The sequence below is a fragment of the Ylistrum balloti genome, unplaced genomic scaffold (assembly GCF_031769215.1).
Source record: "Ylistrum balloti isolate Yb309-2 unplaced genomic scaffold, AGI_CSIRO_Ybal_v1 Utg369652, whole genome shotgun sequence".
NCBI classification, from domain to species: domain Eukaryota; kingdom Metazoa; phylum Mollusca; class Bivalvia; order Pectinida; family Pectinidae; genus Ylistrum; species Ylistrum balloti.
In genome coordinates, this window is record NW_026781907.1 from 1,721,536 (window position 1) to 1,740,356 (window position 18,821).

At 39.4% G+C, this 18,821-nt stretch overlaps 1 protein-coding gene across 2 annotated transcripts; it reads right to left on the reverse strand.

Moving 5' to 3' along the window:
- Positions 1-1,278: 1,278 nt before the first annotated feature.
- LOC132557030 (prostaglandin E2 receptor EP4 subtype-like) lies at positions 1,279-10,798 on the reverse strand. 2 transcript variants are annotated; one of them, XR_009554491.1, is made up of 3 exons: positions 9,694-10,798; positions 2,790-3,480; positions 1,279-2,729 (listed from the first exon to the last, which is right to left on the reverse strand). XR_009554491.1 is itself a non-coding variant. In XM_060221497.1 (2 exons), the coding sequence occupies exons 1-2, from the start codon at positions 10,576-10,578 to the stop codon at positions 3,127-3,129; spliced, it is 1,239 nt and encodes a 412-aa protein (XP_060077480.1). In that variant the 5' UTR covers positions 10,579-10,798; the 3' UTR covers positions 1,279-3,126. The 2 variants fall into 2 exon arrangements, 1 of the variants encoding a protein (XP_060077480.1); XM_060221497.1 differs by having other exon boundaries at positions 1,279-3,480.
- Between the last annotated feature and the right edge of the window lie 8,023 nt (positions 10,799-18,821).

Sequence of the window (18,821 nt, forward strand, 5' to 3'; positions counted from 1 at the left end):
AATATTTTGATGATTTCAGGCCAAATAAAGTGACATGTTCAATTCTAGACGACGCAGTGATATATAAAGGGGATATTTGTTGTGTTTAATTCTAGATGACGCAGTGATATAAAGGGGATATTTGTTGTGTTTAATTCTAAATGACGCAGTGATATAAAGGGGATATTTGTTGTGTTCAATTCTAGATGACGCAGTGATATAAAGGGGATATTTGTTGTGTTCAATTCTAGATGACGCAGTGATATAAAGGGGATATTTGTTGTGTTCAATTCTAGATGACGCAGTGATATAAAGGGGATATTTGTTGTGTTCAATTCTAGATGACGCAGTGATATAAAGGGGATATTTGTTGTGTTCAATTCTAGATGACGCAGTGATATAAAGGGGATATTTGTTGTGTTTAATTCTAAATGACGCAGTGATATAAAGGGGATATTTGTTGTGTTTAATTCTAGATGACGCAGTGATATAAAGGGAATATTTGTTGTGTTCAATTCTAGATGACGCAGTGATATAAAGGGGATATTTATTGTGTTCAATTCTAGATGACGCAGTGATATAAAGGGGATATTTGTTGTGTTCAATTCTAGATGACGCAGTGATATAAAGGGGATATTTGTTGTGTTCAATTCTAGATGACGCAGTGATATAAAGGGGATATTTGTTGTGTTTAATTCTAAATGACGCAGTGATATAAAGGGGATATTTGTTGTGTTTAATTCTAGATGACGCAGTGATATAAAGGGATATTTGTAGTGGATTTCTAAACGAATGCTATTTGCCGTGTATTTTTGGTCACGATATCTGTTTCATGTTTTAGAGATGCTTATGACGAAGCCACTTTAATGAAATAAAGTGCTATATGATGAGAAAAAGAAAACAACCCGTTATTACAAATATACAGATTTTTATTTGATATATGTACAATATATTACACTTAGAATTTTAATAAGTAGATTGTTTTAGAGGAGACAGGTGTACGTCTTTTACCACTCAACAATGACGTACATCATTCCTCATTTCTATCTCAAAACCACTTATCACCGTGTATCATCTCACTGTCACCAGACATCACCGTGTATCATCTCACTGTCACCACACCTCACCGTGTATCATCTCACTGTCACCACACATCACCGTGTATCATCTCACTGTCACCAGACATCACCGTGTATTATCTCACTGTCACCACACATCACCGTGTATCATCTCACTGTCACCAAACATCACCGTGTATCATCTCACTGTCACCACACATCACCGTGTATCATCTCACCACACATCACCGTGTATCATCTCACTGTCACCAGATGTCACCGTGTATCATCTCACTGTCACCAGACATCATCGTGTATCATCTCACTGTCACCAGACATCACCGTGTATCATCTCACTGTCACCAGACATCACCGTGTATCATCTCACTGTCACCACATCACCGTGTATCATCTCACTGTCACCAGACATCACCGTGTATCATCTCACTGTCACCAGACATCACCGTGTATGATCTCACTGTCACCACACCTCATCATGTATCATCTCACTGTCACCACACATCACCGTGTATCATCTCACTGTCACCAGACATCACCGTGTATCATCTCACTGTCACCAGACATCACCGTGTATCATCTCACTGTCACCACACATCACCGTGTATCATCTCACTGTCACCAGAAATCACTGTGTATCATCTCACTGTCACCACACATCACCGTGGATTATCTCACTGTCACCACATCATCGTGTATCATCTCACTGTCACCACACATCACCGTGTATCAACTCACTGTCACCACACATCACCGTGTATCATCTCACTGTCACCACACCTCACCGTGTATCATCTCACTGTCACCACACATCACCGTGTATCATCTCACTGTCACCACACATCACCGTGTATCATCTCACTGTCACCACACATCACCTTGTATCATCTCATTGTCACCACATCACCGTGTATCATCTCACTGTCACCACACATCACCGTGTATCATCTCACTGTCACCACACATCACCTTGTATCATCTCACTGTCACCACATCACCGTGTATCATCTCACTGTCACCAGACATCACCGTGTATCATCTCACTGTCACCACACATCACCGTGTATCATCTCACTGTCACCACATCACCGTGTATCATCTCACTGTCACCAGACATCACCGTGTATCATCTCACTGTCACCAGACATCACCGTGTATCATCTCACTGTCACCACACCTCATCATGTATCATCTCACTGTCACCACACATCACCGTGTATCATCTCACTGTCACCAGACATCACCGTGTATCATCTCACTGTCACCACACATCACCTTGTATCATCTCATTGTCACCACACATCACCGTGTATCATCTCACTGTCACCAGAAATCACAGTGTATCATCTCACTGTCACCACACATCACCGTGGATTATCTCACTGTCACCACATCATCGTGTATCATCTCACTGTCACCACACATCACCGTGTATCAACTAACCGTCACCACACATCACCGTGTATCATCTCACTGTCACCACACCTCACCGTGTATCATCTCACTGTCACCACACATCACCGTGTATCATCTCACTGTCACCACACATCACCGTGTATCATCTCACTGTCACCACACATCACCTTGTATCATCTCATTGTCACCACATCACCGTGTATCATCTCACTGTCACCACACATCACCGTGTATCATCTCACTGTCACCACACATCACCTTGTATCATCTCACTGTCACCACATCACCGTGTATCATCTCACTGTCACCAGACATCACCGTGTATCATCTCACCGTCACCAGACATCACCGTGTATCATCTCACCGTCACCACACATCACCGTGTATCATCTCACCGTCACCACACATCACCGTGTATCATCTCACCGTCACCACACATCACCGTGTATCATCTCACTGTCACCACACATCACCGTGTATCAGATATCAATTTTCATTAATATTTATTTACGAGTGCAGTTTTTCGTTCATTCGTATTCTGAAATTAATGCAATGTTTAAAGTCTGTAACATATATTCATGTTGATCTTTGTCGTTAAATGAATTAATTTGGTAGGAATTGTATTGATATCGGAATCTGACCAAGACAACACAAGTCAGGCAGTGCTTTCTTTGAAGTCCCCGTTTACTCCATTACTTTTGTTAGTTTCCTGTTGTCCTGACGATTCTAATAAAACCTCGCCACACTCTGTGGCTGGCTGTTCAAAAACATCATCCGTCATGCTCCTTTCACTTCCGGTCCTTGAGCGAGTACTTGACAATCTATGAAACAGACTTCCGGGTTGTGTATGAAGTTTTCCAAACTGCAGCAGTTTGTTCAGGAATTCTTTACGGAAAAGGATGTACACCCAAGGATCCAGAATTTGATTTATCGAGGCGAGTCGAACAGCCATCAAATCGGACATATTGTCGACAGGATAGGCGCCACTTTGATTTATAATTACTCTCACCTACAATCATCAAATGACACAAATGTTGATTAGTAAGTTTTTACAGCTGTCGTGTATTGATTGAATATTGATTTGTTTCTAATTGGAAAATACAGCAAGTTAACGATCGTGAAAAAATGAAGAACGAAACGGTAGGTCATCATATTCTGAAAGAAGATTAGTGATTTGAGAAAACAATTAATTCAAATAATAATAATGACAATGATAATAATAATAATGATTATAATAACGAGAAGGAGAAGGAAATATTTTTTAAGATTGATAAACGTTTTCGACACATGAAATACCAACAGACGAAAAGACCAACTCAACAACAATAGACTCTCTGTCGACAAATCTCCATGCTTTGATCCAAATTCATGTTCAGATTGTATATGTGTGTCTTCAATGCAAAATACATGCATACCACTGTCACAAAAACGTTAGGATTGCGTATGCAATTCAGTTTATTGTGACGTCACCTGCGATAATAAAATGACGTCACACATTCACGGATGACATCGTGATGATTCTACTTAAAAAAATCGGTCACGTGATGAAAACAATCTGAAGTTACTTCCGTTTGAAGTGTGATTTACGAAACTCGTCATAATGTTTTCCACTTATTTAGAATGGCTTTATAAATCCGCATAAATTCGAATGGAAACTCATGTCACGCCCTATATGTATCCTACTTCGGAGTTCCTCTATCGCCATTAGTCCATTACAGTAATGAGCACACGTGTTATACGTTAAGGCAACTCATTCATTAACAAAACGTATCTTATTTAATGCAACCTATATTGAAATGCAGAAAACTGATCCCGGAGATGTATTTCGACTACAAATACCACTTCAATGTAAGAGGTCCCTAGAGCTTTTACCTGACATGACAAAAAAGGTCGTGACGGCAGGCGTTATCTGTTATCAAATGATTATGTAACCGTAACCACGACAATCAGATGTGTTTACAGAATGCTAACAAGGCGAAATGATTTATTCATCAGCCCAGATGTTCTGTATGTTAACAGAAACTCTAGACTACCTTAGGGTGAGATTTTCTGTATCTCTATAACGAAGGGGTCATGGCTTTATACCCGAGTCAACGAATTTAGGATGAAATTACCCAACTCTGCACAGAGACACGTGACTTTAAAGTGATATTCTCTCGTGTGTATTTTGTACAGGTTTTGGAAGCCGAGATGGTCTGCCTCTAATCGGGAACCAGTTACTGTAACAGGCCGAAAGAACCTGATTCTACACAGGGATCAGAGATTTCCTAAGGGCGAGATAAGTCTATTGTTTACGACGGAGTCTGAGATCCTCAGAGGACAAAAGGACCTTGCTTTGATTTGGTAAAAAACTACACCATCATGCTTTGGCAAAGTCAATACCATCGAATGCCTAGATGACATGTCTCTCGACGGGAGCCCGAGACGGGACGAGATTACATGACTTTAAGTGGCAATCTGAGACTATCTGAACATTGGATAACACAACAGAGACTGCATATATGGTAGGGCGAGATCACTAGATATAATCCTGGATTACCAAAAGGTGATACGGATTTTCTAGATGGAGGGGCATATGATTGTCATAGTGGAAGATGCTCTCATTCAACACTGTGATAAATAAATATCAATGGTCGAGACGACCTGAAACTATCTGGGATACTGAGACTACCGCGAGCAATGTGACATAAACGTGAAATGAAAGGGGCTTTAAGATGGTAATCCGATAATGTCGATGCACTAAGTGACCGGTCTCTACACAAAAAATGCCTTTCACCTAGCCGTCCGGGGTTCGATTCCCGGAACGGATATGAAAAGGTATGGGGTCACCTGCTCGATCATGTGGGTTTTCCCCGGGTACTACGGTTTCCTCCCACACTAAGAACCCTCGCGCGCTTCCATCCGAGCCAACATGAGTGATTGAAATAAGTTGGAAAAACTTGCTTCGCAATTGTTGTAAAATAAATAAAGTTTATCATTATTATAAGCATCTTTTCCAGGGAACAAAGCATTTGACAAGGCGAGAAATCCTGGCTTTTCACGTGTTACCAAAGACAATCAAAGAGCACGCTATAAGCTTATATTACACGGGGACCAAAGACTCAGAAAGGTCGAGATGTCTTGGCTCTATACAGGGACTAGGACTAAAGGGCGAGATGACCTTGTTCTCCACAGGGACCCGGGATTATCATAAGACGAAACGACCCCCCACTATAATGCTACACATCATATCATAGGGCGAGAAGACCTGGTTCTACACGTGGACCCAAAATATTCAAATATCATTATAACCTGGTTTATGTCCATTTTAAATGAAAACGACCTTCATTCCATTGCAACCACGAACAAAGGACTCGATATCAAAGCACAAGGCAAAATATCGCTGTATTTTTTTTTCTGTTGATAAGCTCAAAATGAAGACATGCTGAATACTCATTACCAACATGCTGATAGAAATTTGTGAACGAAAATAGCAGCATCAAACAGCGTGTCCAAATGGTCTATGTATTATCCTTTCGCACGGCTATACAAACTGTAATCATGTTGATTTAGTACACATGGCTGACAGACGAGTCTGTGATCCATAAATACAGTGTGTTCTTTATAAACCTGTCGAAATTCTCACAACCTCCACTGTGTACCGTTGCACCGACAAGACAAAAATCCTAACAAGCAAATCATAAAGTACCGGTTTTTTTTATAAGCATGCAAATACATAACATTAGACGCTTTATCAAAACCTTTCCTCATAGGCATGCACATCCTTGTATCTTCATTTTATACCGCTGTAGTGTTACGCGAAACATGCAGGTTTTGTCTGTTGGGATAGCTACAAGGAATTGTATCAACATATCTTATCAGGTCAGATGGATCTCTATTTACTGACTGGTGACTGGGGTATCAAGGCCAGGGATCAGTCATCAACGTATAAAGAATGGTGCTAGGGTCAAATAATAACAAAACACAAACACATAAGCCTTGGATTGGGAACAAGCACATTGCAGGGAAAATCACAAATATTGCGCCGAAAGCGGGACAAGCAGTCATATACAACATTATTTATATCCTAGTAGGAAGCTAGTGATGTGCCGATACTAACTCGTACAATGTCTGTCTATCTCGTCCAGACTCATTGTTACTATGTCTGTCTACCTCGTCCAGACTCGTTGTTACTATGTCTGTCTACATCGTCCAGACTCATTGTTACTATGTCTGTCTACATCGTCCAGACTCATTGTTACTATGTCTGTGTACCTCGTCCAGACTCATTGTTACTATGTCTGTGTACCTCGTCCAGACTCATTGTTACCATGTCTGTGTACCTCGTCCAGACTCATTGTTACTATGTCTATCTACCTCGTCCAGACTCATTGTTACTATGTCTGTCTACCTCGTCCAGACTCATTGTTACTATGTCTGTCTACCTCGTCCAGACTCATTGTTACTATGTCTGTCTACCTCATACAGACTCATTGTTACTATGTCTGTCTACATCGTCCAGACTCATTGTTTCTTTGTCTGTCTTTCTCGTCCAGACTCATTGTTACTATGTCTGTCTACCTCGTCCAGACTCATTGTTACTATGTCTGTGTACCTCGTCCAGACTCATTGTTCCTATGTCGGTCTACCTCGTCCAGACTCATTGTTCCTATGTCTGTCTACCTCGTCCAGACTCATTGTTACTATGTCTGTGTACCTCGTCCAGACTCATTGTTACTATGTCTGTCTACCTCGTCCAGACTCATTGTTACTATGTCTGTCTACCTCGTCCAGACTCATTGTTACTATGTCTGTCTACCTTATCCAGACTCGTTGTTACTATGTCTGTCTTCCTCATCCAGACTCATTGTTACCCACTAAAAAGCTGGTGACTTCTTGCTAATACATACTATTCTATTTTATAAGTCCATCGGGTTACGTGTTATATCGTCAAGCGTTTTTTATGGTATAATGCCCACATCTATCCTTTATATCGTTTTACAGATGTTTATCTACAATAATCACACCTTTATCTCATGAATCCCCCTGTCTGTACTGAAACATATACATACGCCTGCTTCCCCTTTGGTATGTTATATATCGTTCAGCGAAAGTCTATTTTATAAATACTCTTGAATCTCACCATGTACATGTTATAGATATTGTGTAAAACATCATACTTGAGCGGCAAGATCTTATCCACTGTTCAAAGTAAACCATAGATTCTTAATTCACTATTCAATAAATATAACCAGCTCTTGGTTTATAATTTCATTATAAACTATATCGTGATAATTAGCTACGTGTTTATTCCATGTAAATAACTGATTATTCCGCCCAGCCTTATTCCACTATTCCGTCAGGAATCCACATAAGTGCAAAGTACTATCTAGTCTGAATTAGCGAAACCATATATGCCCCCTTTCCGAATTTAACACTTCAGTCTTAATTCGCTACACCATATATGCTTCCTGTCCGAATTTAACACTTAAGTCTTTTAATTCGCTACAACATATATGCCCCCTGTCCGAATTTAACACGCCAGTCTGATTTCGCTACACCATATATGCCCCCTGTCCGAATTTAACACGCCAGTCTGAATTCACTACACCATATATGCCCCCTGTCCGAATTTAACACGCCAGTCTGAATTCGCTACACCATATAAACCGCCCAGTCTTAACTTACTCTTCCACAATGAATCCATATAAACTGCCTCTACTTAATTTCCCTTTCCATATTAACACTCCCGTCTCTAATTACTTTTCTATACCTCTTTGTCTTAATCTACAATATCATAAGCCGTTTCCCCATGTGATAATTTCACCATGTCGACTGAAATAGCTCAAATTCTTGTTCAAACCGTTGTCAATCATCACGTTTCCTCTCACAAGTGCTGTTTGTGACAATTATAAGCTTTTAAAAATGAAACCAAAACCTGTGATGGAAGAGACTTCCGCCATTTTACCGTGATAAATAGATATCTGTACTAACTAGGGGATCACACCAGTGCGAGGAACATACGGGTACTTACATGTTACATTCGTGTTTGACTATACTTCTCAAGTATCACTACAGCAATACATCATCCACATACACCTTAAAATGCACAATCCGGTTAAATAACATTCATTTTATACCTAAAACCTTTGTGTTTCCGAAATCTTTCCATCAACCTTATCACCCTTAACATGTTTTCCTTCCGCAACAGAATATAGACCCAAGGATCAAGAAGTTGGTTAATGGAGGCCATTCTGAGAGCTAACAGATCGGCAGGGCGATCTAATGAAGAGGAAGGAGTGTGGCTACCTTGCAGAATATAAATACGAATCTGAAATAAAGAACGCATGTTTATCAGCTGAAACTATACTCTAAAACAGATTTTTTTTTGAAAACTGATATAGTCTCTCTTTAGCGGTTCATCACATATTAATATATTTGATTATTAAGATACAACCATGTATTTAAATTTCTCACGTGACCTATTTTTGTGCCATTTGATTAATGGATTCACTCGGGATATTTGAACCATTTATTGATTTTTCTGTATAGGTATGGCGGCGTTTGGTCTCCGAGGACAACACATGACTATACTGTATATAAATAAAATACTCCCTGTGCACATAAATATATTATTAAGAGACAATTAAAACAAATCACTATCAGCTCTTGGCAAAAACTGGGAAGCCATTTCCCTCGATAACAGACTCAGTTATGCTTAAAAATAAAGTCCTCTGCTCTTATGACAACATTATCTATTTAAAATAATGACTTATCATTAGCTTTCGTCTTGTCCTCAACTTTGATCTGTTACTATCACCACATAATTAAGATTACCAGGTTTACTTCTTAGGTTGAGAAACCGTTGAGTAATAAATCTCCCAACTTCTGGCAATTCCTATAAAATTTCGTCTGTGTATTTGTAAAACACGATGAATCACCTTGGTGTTTCATATCAAATGCATCTTTATAGTTAAGAATGACTCTAAGTCTCTAACATGAGTGGTTAAAATCACAAAGTTTACACGCTTTCTGCGAGAAAAAAGGACGGAAACAGACTATCAAATTAAAGCAAAACTTCCGTAAGAAAAAAATGTTCCATTTGATGTAAAGTAAAATAGGATATAGTTTTTTTCGAGAAAATGTTCAAAAAAAGAGATTTAACTTCATGCGCATACAATGAGGAATTTTTCAAAGACGAATTTTTGTTTGCTACAAAAACCGACGATATTCGAATACATACCATTAATGGGGTCCAACACGTGGCAAATACGACCATTAACACCACCAAAAAGATCATGATAAACACATCATTACGCCGTGAACGTCCACTGCGTGACCCAACACTGCTCGTCTTTCGTCTTATTCCGCTCTGTCTGTTTGCCTTTCCTAACATGAAAATAACTAACGAGTTCAAAACAGCTGTTAAAAATATCATTATTATTCCTATAGTGGCATAAAAATAGGCAAAGAATTTGTCTCTGATATTGGTACCGAAAAAGTTGAAGAAGCACCAGGTACCTGGAAACTGCAAAACATTCTGACCGAGGCCTATAAGAGGAAGGAATGCGATGGAAATAGATACCACCCATAAACTGACCACTGCTAAATTGACCAGTGACGCTTTCTTCATGGTAACATTGTAAGAATAAGGAAACCACACGGCCACAAAACGGTCAAGCGACATGGCTGCCACTATGAACACTGTGGCCAAACCGGCAAATATGAGCATGAAGGAGAGATAGTCACAAAGGGGTTGTCCGCCAACCCACTTAAGATTGTTAGCGTACACGATGAAGGCTACCGGAGACGTTGCCACGATTCCAAATAGATCGGTCACAGCAAGTGCACCGACCAGACGGTAGAATACCCGCCATTTGTGACTTTTTGCAGACCTGACCAACACAAAAATAGCCAACAAGTTCCCTATTACTCCGAATGTAAACTGCACGGCTGTTGATGCGGGTGAAACCTTCCGGCCGGTGGTCGGCAAAGTCACATTAGTAGCATAAGTTGTGTTCTGATTGGCCGAGTTCAGGGTAATATTTTGTATGTCCAGCAGCATGTCTGTGGACGTTGTGGACATGTCCGGTGTCACCCAGTCGTATACCGTCGAAGTTGCCATCATTCACAAGATTCTATGGAACGGGAGAGTTGTAGATACCTCTTAAGGGAGATTGGTCATAGCTGCGCTGATCCAGGGTGTTTCATGCTTGTGTCATGAATGGATAATGAACAGTTCCTGCTACTTATATAGCACAATGTGACGTGGGATGTCAATACAGCGTGTGTCTGTGATTCTTAATTCCCGAGTCTGTCATTTCCACACTATTATTCGTACTGGGGTTTTCAAGCTATGTTGTGCTACTAAATTACAGCTCAATACTCCCATACACATCACAGGACAGCTAGGACTAAATCTGTAGTACACGGATGTCTAGTATGCTTGTTAATTAGACAGGAAATATGACTCTGGCGGATTCGGATGTCCATCGATAGGCGTCAATTGTTTCACCTCTGAAAAACACATAAAGACAGTGTATATGATTGTTTAGTAAACGGCCGATAACATTCTGTCATATTGGTATCCATAACATCGTTTACCACACGGCACGGAGGTTAATTAACGCTTATTATTGTACGTAACTGACACACCGCCTGAAATGTGCTGAAATTCCTACCACGAAAACTAATCATTTGTTATTCATATTTTCATCACGTCCCGTGCATGTGTTTAATATACCTCGAACCATCATCGAGCAGTGCTGTTGACTTTTGTTATTAAAGTGCTAGAAAGGCTTTAGGCTGTGTTGGCATGTAAACAAATGTTCTATAATGCATGATTACTTAGTTGATTTTTGAAGTTTAAATTTTATGACAAGTATTTTGCTTCATAGATTTAGAGATACAACGTTTCCGAACATCAAAGTTAGACTCAAGATGACATGAGAAGAACTCTAAATTCTAGACACTACTTACAACTTTATTATACGTTAAATACTGTTTCTCGACGACACAATCAATACTTAATTAACATTTTGTTCTCGGCGGTGAAGTGTTCATTTTTACCGAACAGATTTATAGGCTTCTGTTTGAAATATTGTGTGTTACATAGAAGTGAAGATTCGTCATATATTTGCTGTTTGTTAGTTAGGTTCAACAAACTACTCAACTGGCATTGGAATGAGTTCGGATCAATTAAATTTCAAATCTATTTGTACCGAGTCTTCCTTGAGGCCAGCTGTACAGTTGAGATCTGTTTTTATCTTTTGGAAATCCAATTTTTGAACTGTTATAGGTCCTTATACATCAAATGAACACTTTGATTTATGTTTACCAATGGCAGAAAAGGGAGACAATATTTTTTTCTGATATAATACTTCATTTTAATTGGTCTATTTCCCAACTGAATAATCTACTGCACTTTGTTTACATACAACCTATACACCAAGAAGTAATATCTACCTTGATAAATTTTAGTTTTGCTCTAGATTAAAAAAAATTATATATATATATATATATATCCATTGTATGTTGACCTGTAGGTTAAGCGGTCCGAATGACTAGAAAGTTGATAAAGTGGTACATGCATCAAATTTTAGAGAAGGAAAACGTAGCTCCAATATGAAATGACGCGACAACTGACCAAGGACCTAGCACAAATTTTCAACCTCACTGTCCATTTGTATGTGTTATAGGTTTTTGAGTAAGGTATAGATTTATACTTGTGCCCAGCCAGAATCTTTAGTTCACCAATTAAGACACAAAATTGCCAAGAAAAGACAATCTACAACTGCCTTACCAGTTCACCACCACGACATACCCAAAAAAGGATGTTTGAAGTTGTAGTGAAAAAACAGCTGGAAATATTCTACATAACCATAGTGACAGATTTCTACTACGTAATCTGTACAACTGGCGCTATGCATATGTACTTTACTCATTCAAACAAAATGTACACACATGCTACTCGTTATACAGACAGTAACATTGGAAAATTGGGAACAGAGCAAAGTGTATCAAAGCACGATTGTACAACAGAATGTTCTTTTAAAACAAGGATATACAGAATGACTTCCTCACCACACCCACAAAATCGATCACCTCTTAAAACTGAATGAAATGGCGATGTATGGAAAAGAATATGGTACGTTGTATATATGGTTAATGTAAATTAAATGAGCACTGTGACTAGTCAGTTACACCTACATCGTTTCCACGAAACGTCAGAGGACAAGGAAGTGCTGTTGCTAAGGCTTCATATTATTGGTGGTAAGAGAAACTGAGAGTGAAATTGACCTTTCCTGTCAGCAATAGAATCTAGAGAAGCTAGTCTGATTAAAATCATTTATTACATGTCTTAGTTTACTACGTGCATCGCCTAAACATCGGCGTTCTGACGTACATAGTGAATGATGCTATGTAACGGCTGACTTTAATCAGATTGTTGAAAAGTAATTTACCTTTATCAAATTAACATTCTAGTTGTGTTTCAGACCCGCAGCAAAACATGACTGGGTATAGCTGGATACTTAATACATATAGTAATGTGTTTACAGTGTAGAGGAAGCAGTTTTTCCCCACTAGAGGTCGCCAGCGGACTTTGGATAAATGGTGTTTCATTATGAAATCTATTTAGACTCGTTTTGAGTCACATCTTTTAAGCTGTATAAGACCGTTAGTTTATCAATCAGTGAGGAAAGATATGATACATATACTAATGGTGAAACACAAGGCATAGGGAAAGGGATTGAAATCACGCTGATATAATTAAAACTATGATTTAGATATCAATGAAACTTGTCTATGCCATTTTATAGGGCAAACATTGCAAAAGGACACTTGAACGAGCATAAAAAGTACGCGGGGATTACAAGATGTACCGGAATATTGAGCGTCTGCTACTTAATATATAAAATTACACCTCATTGGCTAGCAACCTACCACCGAGGTTAGCGACTGAATGAGTCTGTAGTGTAAATGAAACAATATGCGTTATCAGTATAAACACAAAACCTGCAAGATAATGTGAAAGCAAATCTCAAAATTTCTCAATTGTCGCGTTTACAAGTTTACTTAGCAAATGATATCATAGCAAATATTGCTGAAAGCTTCGTCCTTGTTATGTCCACTTTTGATTATTATCATAGTTATATTTTTTTCTTTCTGACAAATGTTGTGTTTACTTGTTTATTCTCTGTTTGTTTTAATGGTCGTCATTACATAATGCTATTTCTTTTTTTTTCTGTAGCTATAACAGTGAATACAATATGTGCATTATTAATGAAAACTAGTTATGTACATGTAGACGACAGACAACTTAAATGTCCTATTATCTAACGAAGACATACTTGAACAGACATGACAAAACAAATGGGATATTTCACAAAGTGACAATACTTGTAGTATTCATGCTGTGCTCCGAATAGCTGTAGAAGTGGTATTTCTATCTTTTACACAGATCGTTTTTATTATGGTTGATGAAACAAAATTATTTTCCTGTACAGTCAATTTTTACATTTATACGGCATACTTTAAAAGAAGTTTTGATTGACGGAACATATGCCATATTTTTAATATTTATACTTGATATGGATAGAAAAAAAAAAACACAATTCTATTTCTTTGTGTATAATGAACGTGTTTAATGCTCGTTGGTTTGCATGTTGGTTCCATTGTTGTATACCTTGTTCTCATTTGTGAACGTTACATTACTTACTTGGATTGACTAAGGTTTACATGGCGGGTGTCTTCGATGAAGCAGAAGACGCTTACTCTTTCGGAACACCCGGTCTTATTCATGGAATTTCAGCATGGAATATGATAATGTTGACATGTTGGTATCTCCTTATTTTTTCCCATCATATAGAATCCTATACACTTGTATATTTCGTGTTAACAAACGCCTCTTTCCTTGAATCAATTTATGTGAACCCGCATAAGTTTGTTTTCTCCTTTTTGTTACACAACCTTGTCTTTTGAATGATTATTTTACCTATACGATCATTTTAAATAGAGGAATAAGTCCCCTTTGCCACCTATCTGAACACATTCTGGTTTGTTGAATGGCAAACTTTGTTAAGGCTGGTTGAACACATAGATTGGTGTCTATTAACGAATTATTTGTCATCAGTCAGATATCTCGAAAATTTTGCAACTTATTCCTAATTCGTTTCGCGAAGAAACGCCACCACTACTGTCTTCGTTTGGGCGAGTACAGATCCCATACTGTGAAATCAAGCACATCCTTATACTGTATCTAAAGATTTACAAAGTACTTGCCCGACTCCTGCTTCTTATCACAGTTTGTGTTATTCTTTTTATTCCAGACCACTGAAGAAGAATGTTATCTTGACTTATGCATTATTCTAAATCCAACAAACACCGAAATACCACGGTGGTCCGGTGGCGCAGTGTTAACGCACTCGCCTTTCACCAAGCCGACCGGGGTTCGATTCCCGGAACGGACGTGAAAAGGTAAGGGGCCACCTGCCGGACCACGTGGGTTTTCCCCGGGTACTCCGGTTTCCTCCCACAATAAGACCCCTCGCGCGCTTACATCCGGGCCAACAAGAGTGATTAGTATAAGTTGACATAACTTGTTTCGCAATTGTTGTAAAATAAATAAAGTTTATATTTATATATATATACCGAAATACCACGCTCGGGATTTTCCTGGTGGTACCGCGATGTCAATGTACTAGTGCTTGAATAGAAACGTTCCAGATATACCAAAATAACTGATGACAGCCAAAGCCTTAGTGGTGTCATCTTAAAGCACGGGGAAACATACATGGAGAGTAAGACCAAGTGTTCCGGAAAGGTAAGCGCCATCTGCTTCATTGACGACACTTGCCATATAAATTTCGGTCAATCGAAGTACATGTAAGTGATTTTACGTAAGAACAAGGGAAACAACACGGCACAAGCAAACTAACGAGCATCAAACACGTCTAGCTTGATATCGCTCTAAGATATAGATTATATCTCAATGAGATCACTATGACGACGGTAAAACTACCCTCATAACCAATAAATATTTATTCAAAGTATACCCTTTTCCATTCAGTACGAAAAAGGCTCATGTGACATACGATGCATTTTTGGCACGAAAATCATCTAAACAAACACTCGAACAGTTATATGTAACAAATGATATACATTGTACAACACAGTTGATTAATTGTCCATAACCCCAATTTCTTACTTTAACAAGAACATCCATTAAGGCTACAAGGTCTTAGATTGATCGGAATACTCCAATAAATTACTCATTTCTAGTGGTACAAGTAGTATGTTGAAGTCTTAATGAAGCTGGAAGTCACGCTGACATGAACAGGTAACAAACTAGAGAGTAATTGTGTGGAAAGGCAAGCAATGTCTAAACATTTACCAAGGATCAATGGCGTAATGGGTTTAACGTATTAACCTGATACAGGTACATTACACGAGAGCCAGGCTGCGATTGGAATTTTAGTAAGTTATCTAACAACTAGGCCAATGTCACTAGGTGGCTGCAAGGAAATATTGATCGTAGCAACTGTGATGTTTCACGAGAAAAAAACCCCATTCAAACATGGAATAAAGTGGGTTTGAGGAACATCTAGGTATATTAAAATAATACACAAAGATAAGTTTTAACATTGACAGACTATAATGAACGTGTCGCTCTAAAGGCATCCATCATAAAAAGAGGCTTAAGGCATAAGACCTATCCAGCCATTTTAGAGAATTATGTGAACCCCTATCTGACATATTTACAGAAGAACTGGTCAGATCTCGACAAGGTATAATTTTTTTCGGTTTTCTGCGAAAGCTGCAATGATTTAATTTTTTTAAACTGCAATATATTACGAATTCAGTGTGGGTGATATAGTAGTCACCGGATTGTGAAGATGACCTTACTAACAGCAGGATGTACGGAAGTTAGCAACTCGTTATGGTGGAAGAGATACATGTCATAGATATCCGGATTGGGAGATCCAGGTCACTAGTACTTCCGGTTTTGAAAACGGTCAGTGTGCGACATCACTTTCATATACATTACATGTTTTAATCTGTAACACTGATCCCACAAAACAGCAATCAGAAAGACCTCATTAGTTAAGTATTCTGTCCAGGGTTTATATTTCTAGTATAAAGTACAAACCAGGGAACCTGGGAGTTAATGATATCCGATCTGTGTTTGTATATTTTTTTTACTGTAGATAGTCACGTTAACTGATGATGTTGTTCCTGCGAGCTGTCACCGACATAATGATAAAAAACGATGATACGTAGGTAATGACACTAGATATTGATTACAGGCGAAGTGTAGTGCAGGTGATAACAAAGCTGGGACATTGTTGGGGAAATCCAACCGCTCGACCCAGTGTGTGCATGTATAGGTAGTTGATATTCGAAGAGTAAAAATTGCTACATACAGCTCGGGATTGTTAAAAAATCGATGTAAAATACATTTCAGACTTTACTGCAATAAAAATCGGTTTCTTCTTATTAGAGAATAGTTGTTATTCGTCTCAAGTACGTTTATTTTTTTTATTTTTGTTTTTTTAAACTATCGACTACACGACTCATCCGACAATAGTTAATTTCTATGAAGCACTGACACAATAGACCGTATGTTTACCGCCGAACATTCCAATGAAGTGCTCAGAGATAGCTAATTGCATTTATCAATAAGTTTTTTTTTTCCTGTTCCACGCATAGCGTAATGTGTTATCGAACAGTTTGTGTTCAATGTCGCACACATAAATATCCTTTTGTACATCCCATTTTCATCTACTAACAATTTCAAATCATTTCTTGTTGTAACTAATCCTACCAGTACAAAAACCATTTACATAGAAAGATTTTCAATCCACTTGCGAGCTCTCAAACTGTGACTATTCATTGTAGGATGAGTGGTCAAATGTCTTTTCTATACTGACCACAAGGAGCGGTCCGATATCGTCGTTAATTTGTATACGTGTACAGGTCCAGTATAGTAGTTCTATTGACGACGTGGAGCGGTACGGTATCGTATTTCTATAGACGACGTTGAGCGGTGCGGTGTCGTAGTTCTATTGAAGACGTGGAGCGGTGCGATGTCGTAGTTCTATTGACGACGTGGAGCGGTGCAGTATCGTAGTTCTATAGACGACGTTAAGCAGTGCGGTGTCGACATGGAGTAGTTATGTATCGTAGTTCTATTGACGACGTGGAACGGTGCGGTATCATAGTTCTATTGACGACGTGGAGAGGTGCAGTATCGTAGTTCTATTGACGACGTGGAGCGCTGCGGTGTCGTAACTCTATTGACGACGTGGAGCGGTGCGGTGTCGTAACTCTATTGACGACGTGGAGCGGTGCTATTTCCTTCTTTGAATGACGATGTGGAGCGGTGCGGTATCGTAGTTCTATTGACGACGTGGAGCGGTGCGATGTCGTAGTTCTATTGACGGCGTGGAGCGGTGCTGTATCGTAGTTCTATTGACGACGTGGAGAGGTGCGGTATTGTAGTTCTATTGACGACGTGGAGCGGTGCGGTATCGTAGTTCTATTGACGACGTGGAGAGGTGCGGTATTGTAGTTCTATTGACGACGTGGAGCGGTGCGGTATCGTAGTTCTATTGACGACGTGGAGAGCTGCGGTGTCGTAACTCTATTGACGACGTGGAGCGGTGCGGTGTCGTAACTCTATTGACGACGTGGAGCGGTGCTATTTCCTTCTTTCAATGACGACGTGGAGCAGTGCGGTATCGTAGTTCTATTGACGACGTGGAGCGGTTATGTATCGTAGTTCTATTTACGACTTGGAGCGGTGCGGTATTGTAGTTCTATTGACGACGTGGAGCGGTTATGTATCGTAGTTCTATTGACGACGTGGAGCGGTGCGGTATCGTAGTTCTATTGACGACGTGGAGCGGTGCGGTGTCGTAGTTCTATTGACGACGTGGAGCGGTGCGGTGTCGTAGTTCTATTGACGGTCTGGAGAGGTGCGGTGTCGTAGTTCTATTGACGACGTGGAGCAGTGCGGTATCGTAGTTCTATTGACGACGTGGAGCGGTGCGGTGTCGTAGTTCTATTGACGGTCTGGAGAGGTGCGGTGTCGTAGTTCTATTGACGGCCTGGAGAGGTCCGATATCAGAATTTTATTGATGTCTTGGGGCGGTTACATTGTTGACATGTGGTGAGATAAGTCAGGTAGATATCGTTGTTGTGAGGGCAACAGAGAGCGATCACACTACAGTTACAATAACAAATCTACTTAGCATCAGTTTGTAGCTGATATTTTACTGTGGTTCTGATGTTGTGAAAGCATCGATTGATGATAACATGAAATCATTAACCTGTACTTACTGATTTCAGGTCTAAAGCGGATCATAATCT

Coding starts and splice junctions, on each gene's coding strand:
- LOC132557030 (XM_060221497.1), bottom strand. CDS start 10,578: ATGATGGCAACTTCGACGGTATACGACTGGGTGACACCGGACATGTCC. Junction 3,481..9,693: donor CGTGTTGGACCCCATTAATG/GTATGTATTCGA, acceptor TGATGATTGTAG/GTGAGAGTAATTATAAATCA.